At 40.2% G+C, this 10,064-nt stretch overlaps 1 protein-coding gene across 1 annotated transcript in view; it reads right to left on the minus strand.

Moving 5' to 3' along the window:
• The window catches only part of KMT5B (lysine methyltransferase 5B), a 60,019-nt gene that overhangs the window by 20,701 nt on the left and 29,254 nt on the right, over positions 1 to 10,064 (minus strand). Inside the window, 2 exon segments of the mRNA XM_017857316.1 lie at positions 4,738 to 4,774; positions 4,777 to 4,805. Of these exon segments, the coding sequence (XP_017712805.1) occupies positions 4,738 to 4,774; positions 4,777 to 4,805 (66 nt within the window).

Below are 10,064 nucleotides of genomic sequence, written 5' to 3' on the forward strand. Positions count from 1 at the left end.
TTCAAGTAATACTGATCACCTGGATATGCAACTTCTCTTTTTTCAATCTGCTATTTTAATATTTTTATTTCACTGTTATCTCATTAACTGTGAGGTGAGCAGATGATTCAAACAAAAGCTGTCTGATTCAGACTTACACTAGTTGTCAACTTAGGGAGATATAAAATCAAAGCTCTAAAATACAGCACACCTAATTTAGAGTTAGAATGACAAGAATCTTTTTAAAACATGCAAAATCAAGCTGGAAGAGTGCCAGGCAATGAATTTCAGAAGTATGATGATGTAAACAAAACCATGCCACACACAAAAACATTGTTTATGTACACAGTTAGAAAAACACCCCAAACTAAGTATTCCAACAGGCTTTGAAACACACCTTGATGTTCTAACCACCCATGTCAAAGTCACCTTTGATGACGGCATTCAGAGAACAAAATGAGTACAAGCAGTATAACTCTAGTAGTGAAACTGCTATACTGGTAATGTAGGAAAACTGATGCGGTAGAGTTTTTTTTTGTTGTTGTTGTTGAGACGGAGTCTCACTTTGTGGCCCAGACTGGAGTGGAGGGCAGTGGTGTGATCCTGGCTCACTGCAACCTCTGCCTCCCGTGTTCAAGCGACTCTCTTGCCTCAGCCTCCCATGTAGCTGGGATTACAGGCGTGCGCCACCATGCCCAGCTAATTTTTGTATTTTTAGTAGAGACCATGTTGGCCAGGCTGGTCTTGAACTCCTGACCTCAAGTCATCTGCCCACCTCGGCCTCCCAAAGTGCTGGGATTACAAGTGTGAGCCACTGTGTCTGGCCTGCTGGGGTAGAATTGAAAATACTTCTATTGTAGAATCAGCCATAATGATGTCTTCAGAATATTATACCATTAGGTCTATATTAATGCACGATGCAGTCATAGTCCAAGCAAGACAATATTTGTGAACCCCTCATTCTAAAGCTGTGTTTTCAGTAAAACACGTACTATAAAGTTACTCACACTTAATTTCAAATTTTCTTTTCATGTCAATTTCATAAAGCTAATTCTCCCAACCAAAGTTTTTATTAAAAAAAAAAAAGTTTTATTTTATTTTCATAAAGCTAATTCTCCTCGGATTATGGCCAGGTGTGGTGGCTCTCGCCTATAATCCCAGCTCTTTGGGATGCCAACGCGGTTGGATCACGAGGTCAGGAGATCAAGACCATCCTGGCCTACATGGTGAAACCCCATCTCTACTAAAATGCAAAAAATTTGCCAGGCGTGGTGGCATACGCCTGTAGTCCTAGCTACTCAGGAGGAGGCTGAGGCAGCGGAATTGCTTGAACCTGAGAGGCAAGGTTGGAGTGAGCCAAGATCACGCCACTGCACTTCAGCCTGGTGACAGAGTGAGACTCCATCTCAAACAAAACAAAACGAAACAAAAATAAAACATCCAACAGAAAAAAGGAATCACAGATTGACATTCAAATAAAATACATTAAGAAAAAATATTAGTGGTTCAGGAGAAAAAAATATGTGTTTTACTCTGACATTTAAAACTGTACATTTCATAAACCTGAATATGCTAAAATTGAGAAGTAAGATGTAGCACAAACTCCAGCAAAGGAAGCATTCAGCAGAATTTTTTTCCTAGAGAAGCTATCATACATGCATTCATAGTATTTCAGTAAGATTTCAAGCCACAATATTTCATCAAGGATTATTAGGTGCTGTGTTGTGTATACAGTGGCATATGAAGTGCTATGGTGAAAAATACAAGAGAAGACATGGCCACTGTTCTTGAATGGAAAATGTAATTGGGACTAAAAGACATATATACGCATCAAACAATTAAGCAAGCCATCGATATGCAAATGCATGTCAATATGCTAAAAACTACATTGCTATAGCACCTAAAAGTACGGAAATTATAACTAGGGTGTAAAATGTACGTGGGAAAGGTTTAAGAAAAACACATTACAGGCAGGGAAGAATCAAAAAGAAGAAGAGTGAGGGGAAGTCTAAGCAGAAGATCTTAATAAAGTTGGATCCAAAGAGTTGACCAGGGTCAGCTAGTTAGCAATAATAAAGTGAAGTACCAGAATCAGGAAGAGGAAAGACATGAGGTCCTGAACAGCTATAATACTGTTTACTGGACAGGATCATTGGAAGACTTCAGGTATATTAATGCATACTGATCCTACCAGGAGCTTACTAGCTACAGGCTCTAGTCATGTTTTGTTTTGTTTTAAATTCAGTAATCCTGAATTCTCACAACTATTAGCAGAACCATCTGAGAGTTCAAACATATCCTAAAGATAATACTGAATGAATGAATGGGGCCCTATTTTCCATTTTCAATCAACTGGTATACAAGCCTCTACAGACAGATAAACGCAAGTCCTTTAAAAAATTCAGAATGTCTTACTAGGCTGTCAACATATGGTGTCAGAGAACCACCAAGAAAATAAAGAGCTGCAGAACTGGGAAAGCATCCACACATCCATATTAAACTACTTGTAGCCATCACAGTTGATTGTGTCAAGATGCCATCTCTAAGACATTCAACTGAAACGATTCTTGCTGCAATCCTACACTACATGGTTATTTGCATATGAAGGACAGATAAGACAACAAAGAAGCTCCCAGCTAAGGCATGACCCATCAAGCAATATGCAATATGAAATGGTGGGAAACAGATAACCCATGTTTTATGTGGCAATCAGAAAAGCAATAGTTCACTTTAAGCAAATGCAATAAATTATCCATGCCGTTAAATGACAGGGCTACAAACGACAGAAAGGGCCAAGCTATCTTTACACGTTCAGTGTGAAAGTGATCAATGGGAACATTATAGAAAAATTAGTTATAGACCTGGAATGAAACTTGGCTATTTTTAATAGGCTTTACGTGTGTTCTATGCTTCCTGAAACAAGTTCATTCCTATCTAAAAATGCCTTCAGGTACCTTTAGTTTTGTTTACTTTTTATTCATAATGCCAAACAATTTATATGCTGAAACCAACACAAAATAGTCAACTCTTGATTTAGTAGCATTCTGCCTACCTTCCCTGTGTTGACTTCTGTTTCTGCTTTCCTGACTTCATTGCCTCAAACATAAATAAAATCCCTGAAACTATCCCTTGCTACCTATAGCAAGAACCTCTATTTCACTGAAACTGTAAGTTGCTGTCCCAAACCTGTTAAAACTTACTGTCACAGTTGGCTGCTATAGGCATGAAATGACAGTGAGGAAAAGGGGGAAGAAAATGGTTATAGGTGCAGACAGGCAGGAGATGAGACAGTTTTCAATAATCCTACAGAAGTATGTAAAAGTCAGCTGGCTGACAGTCCAAATCAAATCCCATTATAACAAATACTGTGGAAAATAGAAGTTAAGACTGTTACACCTATTAGGGCCGTTGCAAACGCACTGAGAACCTTAGGGGAATTTTTTTTTTTCCTATTATTGAACAGAAAAATACCCTCTCTCCTTAACTACCATCACTCTAAATCTCCCATATAAACTGCATAAAACTATCCTTTTACTCTGGCACTTAGAGGCCAGATAATTTAGAATCACCCTTTTGTTCCACAAATGAGGAAAATAAGGCCCAACAAGGATCAGTAGATGGCCAGTGACTTAGGGCTGATGAAGGGAAGACCTGGGATTTACCCTGGCCTTTCTGGTTCCTGTTACATGACCTGGCTCAGGAAAGCCTTCCTCACATTGTTTCATGGTTAGAAGATTTAACTTGCGTTTGCCATCGAGCATCAGCACTGGGCCCAGCCAGAGAGAGTTCTAGCTTGTATACTGACAATACAGTGGAAAGGATGGATGCAAATGTGAATTTTAAGATTTAGTATTTGGGTGGGTGGTGGGTGGCAAGTGAGGCAAGAAAAACAGGTATTCGGCATTTCCAAATCAATATGCCCCGTCCTCCCTCCCTTAACAGAAAATTTGCTACTTTAAATCAACCAAACATATCTATTTTTTCTCTTCTTACACTTCTGATCAATGGCTGGTATAAGAAAAATAAAAATGTCATTTACAATTGGTTATTATTAAAGGGGCAGGAAAAAAACATATGAATTCACACTCCCACACACCTGTTCCCCACTCTTTCCAGAGACTCACTTCCCAGGTTTTCTTGCTATTTGGTTTTTCTGTCTCCCCACTGTGGCAGTGAAGAAAAGTTGTAGACTGTATTAGCTGTGCTACTGTGCCCTTCATTAGCATGCACAATCAAAAGCTGACTGGAGGGGTGGGGAACAGGAAGGGGAACAGAAAAAAGGGAGACAGGGAAGGAGAGAGGAAGAGAGAAAAATGCTCAAATATTTAAGATATAAAATAAAACCATGAGGCAACATAGTGAACACATCTCCCCCTCTGAAGAAAGTTTAGCTGCAAATCGACAGTTTGTAGACGCTGAGCAAGTAGTCACAGAGCAGCTCTTCATTTCTTCTTGACCTGAAAATAAACAAGAACCAAAAACATACCTGGCTGAGTCCTGCAATCAGTGCTCAGCTAATCACATGGAGTGACTCCTGATCTTTTGATGAATGATTTGTTTCTCTTAAAATCACCCTGTTATGAAGTACAAGTGGTTTTTTAAAAAATACAACTATTATCAAACTACTTTAAAAGGTTTGTAAAATGTTCTAAAACTCTAATTTATGCTGACACTTCAACTTACTCAACATAAAAGAGCATTTTAAAAGGCTGGAATGGGTTAGTCAGTATCTCATTGTTTGTAACACACACTACCTACCTCACAGGGTTGTTGTGAGAAAAACTGTCAGATTTTGAAAATGCCTTGAGCTCCTCGAAGGAAAGGCGCTATATAAATGCAAAACAAACAACAAAATAAAAGCTATTTGTATAATCTGTACTTGTAATTTCTAAACAGACTTACAATATTCGTTGTTGCAAAAATCTTTAAAACTCTGAGATACTTAAGAACTTTAAGATCCCACGGGTGGGCGTGGTGGGATAGAAGCCATGCTGCTGAAATTCTCTGCTTCCCACAGAATACACCTTACCATGAAGTTAGAACCTTTGAAAACGTTCTTTACGGATTCTAGTCAAGCACTTAATTTTAAAGTGATATTTAAAGTGATTCATACATTAATATCCAATAGTGGATATGAATAATCAAATACATATATAAGCAAAATAAAAATTAGATGGTTACAGCAGTAGAAAGATGAGTAAGGACTGTGCAGGCTGACGTTCTGATTAGAAACACGAAGAAAAGTTCCAAAGAGAAACTCAGTGTCCTGAGGTGACTCCGCTGATGTTTAAATGCTGTCTCCTGCTCAGCTCACTGCTGGCCTGAGTCTCCTTCAGCCTCAAAAAGGGGGCATTACTGAAAGCATTGATCCCTTTCTTACAATATCCCACTCCCACTCCATTTAAAAATCAGAGGTATAAACAACAACTATTTTTTTCTTGTTAAAAGAAAATTTAGGTTTCGTAATTGACAAAAGTCAATTAAGTTCAAATTTCTCCCAATAAATTGAAATTAGCATTTTGTTTGTACTATTTCTAAGTATTCACGCTACAACTCTTGCTTGTTAGTAAATATAAGGATATATTAAGATTAAAACCCATGCACTCAAAATATAGCCAGTTTTGAAAATTATCCAATCATTAAACATCTACTGTTTCTTTTTCTTTTTCTTTTTTTGGAAGTAAGAGTCTCACTCTGTTGCTCAGGTTGGAGTGCAGTGGTGATCTCAGCTCACTGCAACCTCCGCCTCCCAGGTTCAAGTTATTCTCCTGCCTCAAACTCTTGAGTAGCTGGGATTACAGGTGCACACCACCACGCCTGGATAATTTTTGTATTTTTAGTAGAAATGGGGTTTCACCATGTTGGTCAGACTGGTCTCAAACACCTGACCTCACGCTCTACCTGCCTCGGCCTTCCAAAGTGCTGGAATTACAGGCATGAGCCAACACGCCCGGCCTAAACATCAACTGTTTCTAAACATTCTTCCTGTTGGTAGACTGAAAGAAGTAAAAGGAAGGCAAAAGAGTATAAAAAAGAGAAACTAAAAAGTGATAAATTACAGGTGCATAAACATGAACAAAGAGCGCACTATACAAGGAATAGGTAGAGAGCTTAGAAAATTAAAATCCAAGAGCAGAATATCTTCTCGTCACTTCTTTTGCACCCCAAAGAGAGAGAAGTCCATAAACTAGTAACTTAAGAAGTATTTATTAGCTATTTACTACCCTAATAAAGCATTATCAGTTTTCCTTATTTTCTAAATTCACATTCTAGTAAATTCTTGCTCAAAAGATGAAGAGCTAGAAGGGACAGTTTTATTTTCAAGTAAATTCACTAAGGTTAAATGAAAACATGTATCTTTCACCAAGATTAACGTAAAGGTCATTAATAAAGTTTCTGTTCCCAAATATCAGTGTACACAAGAGTGTAAAAACACATATAAACCAAACACTCTGGTGAGAAGTGGACAGGATGTCCCCTGCACTGCCACACCAGCCTGAAGTGCTGGCATTGCTACGAACCCAGCCTGCCCTAACTAGGGAAGTAGAATCGTCTGTACCTCCACAGGTTATTTTAGGAACTATATAATTGTTTCACTAAAAAATATTTAAAAAATGATTTCTTCTGCAAGTTTAATCAGATTTAATGTTAGATGCTTCAATTTCTATGGGGAAAAATCTTACGCACTGGCTGCATTCTAATTTAGGAGTCCTCAGTTATAGTAACGTCTTGAGTTCTGAAAGTATTTGTGTTATAATCCTGAAGTTTACATTTATGACTACATGGTTTTATGTGAGCCCTAGGAAACTCCTACTAAGATACTTTTAGCAACTTATCACATCACAACGAAACTGAGAGGCCAGATGGTTTAGGACCTAACTATTCCAAGTGTAGTCAGGGAGCTTGTTAGAAATGCAGAATCTCAGGCCCCACCCCAAAGCTACTGAATCAGAACCTGCATTTCAACAAACTCCCAGGTGACTCTCATGTAAACTAATTATGAGAAACAAGGGTATAGGAGGACTTTTACAGAAAATTGGAGTGTTTCCTTTTTTTTGTTTTTTTTGATATAAGGTTTCACTCTGTGGCCCAGGCTGGAGTGCAGTGGTGCGAATACAGCTCATTGCAGCCTCGAGCTCCTGGGCTCAAGTGATCCTCCCACCTTGGCCTCCCAAAGTGCTGAGATTACAGGCATGAGCCACTGCAGCAGAAAACTGGAGTATTTACTATTGCAGATGCCAATAACAGGCAGCCTTCTGGAATACGGCACAGGGATTTTAGCGTACATGAAGTTCTGTCATAAGCCACTAAAACTTTCATTGTAATTTTTTTTTTTTTCTGAGACCGAGTTTCACTCTTGTTGCCCAGGCTGGAGTGCAGTGGCATGATCTTGGCTCACCGCAACCTCCGCCTGCCGGGTTCAAGCAATTCTCCTGCTCTCAGCCTCCCAAGTAGCTGGGATTACAGGCACATGCCACCACACCTGGCTAATTTTGTATTTTTAGTAGAGATGGGGTTTCTCCATGTTGGTCAGGCTGGTCTCAAACTCCCAACCTCAGGTGATCTGCCCACCTCAGCCTCCCAAAGTGCTGGGATTACAAGTGTGAGCCACTGCACCTGGCCCATTGTAATTCTGATGTAACACTTTCTTTCTTTCTTTTTTTTTTTTTGAGACGGAGTCTCGCTCTGTCGCCCAGGCTGGAGCGCAGTGGCCAGATCTCAGCTCACTGCAAGCTCCGCCTCCTGGGTTTACACCATTCTCCTGCCTCAGCCTCCCAAGTAGCTGGGACTACAGGCGCCCGCCACCTCGCCCGGCTAGTTTTTTGTATTTTCAGTAGAGACGGGGTTTCACCGTGTTAGCCAGGATGGTCTCGATCTCCTGACCTCGTGATCCGCCCGTCTCGGCCTCCCAAAGTGCTGGGATTACAGGCTTGAGCCACTGCGCCCGGCCTGATGTAACACTTTCTAAAATGTTTTATATGCTTCCATATCTTGGTAATAAGGCATAATCAACATAACTTTCTTAATGACCCCAGGTCAAGATTCTGGGCCTTTGTGGTGACTTTCTGAATGCCACTAAACTATTGTGTCAGAGTGATTCATTCACACATTCACATTTCTCAACTCAGAAAAAAAAAAAAAAAGAAAACACACTGGGGGTGCTAGAGGGTGACAAATATCAGCATCTTCTAGGAGGAGAATGAGCACTGGTCTCAAGTTCAATGGGCAAAAAAAACCCAAAATGGACTTAAAATAATGAAAATTAGTCTTTTCTTCTTTTTTAAAGCTGGAGTCTCACTCTGTTGCCCAGGCTGGAGTGCAGTGGTGCGATCCCGGCTCACTGCAACTTCCAACTCCCAGGTTCAAGGGATTCTCCTGCTTCAGTCTTCTGAGTAGCTGGGACTACAGGTGCATGCGGCCACACGCAGCTATTTTGTGTTTTTAGTAGAGACGGGGTTTCAGCATGTTGGCCAGGCTGGGCTCGAACTCCTGAGTTCAGGTGATCCACCCGCCTCAGCCTCCCAAAGTGTTGGGATTACAGGCGTGAGCCACTGCGCCCAGCCCTGTATCTTTTTTTTTTGAGACAGTCTCACTTTGTTGCCCAGGCTGGAGTGCAATGGTATAATCTTGGCTCACTGCAACCTCTGTCTCCTGGGTTCATGTGATTCTCCTGCCTCAGCCTTCTGAGTAGCCAGGACTACAGGCGTGCACCACCATGCCCAGCTAATTTTTGTATTTTTAGTAGAGATCGGATTTCACCATGTTGGCCAGGCTGGTCTCGAACTCCTGACCTCTGGTGCTCCACCCAGCTCGGCCTCCCAAAGTGCTGAGATTACAGGCATGAGTCACTGCGTTCAGCCTGGATCTTACTCAATCAGGGCATCTAATGGCAGTCATTTGGCAGGGAACTGTTTAAATAGTCTCCCAACTCCATTTCCAATATTTCACACTCCATTTTAGTAGGTAAAGATATATGATAGAAAATTTTATGGCCAGGCACAGTGGCTCATGCCTATAATCCTAGCACTTTGGGAGGCCAAGGCAGGCGGATCACCTGAGGTCTGGAGTTCGAGACCAGCCTGGTCAACATGGTGAAACCTTGTCTACACTAAAAATACAAAAATTAGCTGGGTGCAGTGGCGCAAGCCTATAATCCCAGCTACTTGGGAAGTTGAGGCAGGAAAATCACTTGAACACGGAAGGTGAAGGTTGCAGTGAGCTGAGATCATGCCACTGCACTCCAGCCTGGGCAACAGAGTGAGACTCTCTCTAAAAAAGAAAATTATGAAAAAAACAAAAGCACGTTTTTAGCTGAATTACTTCTTTTGGACTTAAGACTGTAATTGGTAAGTGAAGCGTATATAGTAAGTGAAGCGTAGAGTATCTTCATCTAGCAAGGGCTAAAATTAAAGGGGGAAACAGGACTCAAGACTTTCCTCCAATTACCTATACTCACCAATTTCTACCTCTCCCAACTACTGATCAGTGACTATCTACCTGGGCATCAAGATCTCCCAGGGTTGCCACTGAAATTGGAGCTATCTAATAACCCCAGTCCAAGTATGATGGAGATAAACTAGCTCTACCTTTTAAATCTCTGCTGTTATGCTTTCCCACTACACTAAAAAACCCTTTGCCATAGAAGTTAAGAGATAAAGCATAAAGTAAAGTTGCAAAGTTCTGACCTGTTTGGTGGTAGAAACATTTGTGAAATGATCTAATGGTCTTTTTTGAGGGAGAAATGATATTTAAGAGAATTAGAGAGAGACTTCAGCTGTTAAAACATGAGATTTCAAGATTAATGTAATAATGTTTTTTATATACAGCATTTGGTACTCAAACACTTACACATCCACTTTCTTACCTGTATACTGAATATAAACATATCTTTAAAACTATTCACTCTTAACAATGATTAGCTGAATCCCAAAGATTAAACATGACAAAATTACCCATCTCTACAGAGACAATGTGTAAAAGTCTACGATAAAATCAAGAAAAAAAGGGACGTACCCTACTTTAATTGGAAACAATCATATATTTTCAAGGTTTTACAGGATGCTTGTCAGATTTTCTTTTCGCTA

Source organism: Rhinopithecus bieti, unplaced genomic scaffold (assembly GCF_001698545.2).
Source record: "Rhinopithecus bieti isolate Rb0 unplaced genomic scaffold, ASM169854v2 scaffold_44159, whole genome shotgun sequence".
NCBI classification, from domain to species: Eukaryota; Metazoa; Chordata; class Mammalia; order Primates; family Cercopithecidae; genus Rhinopithecus; species Rhinopithecus bieti.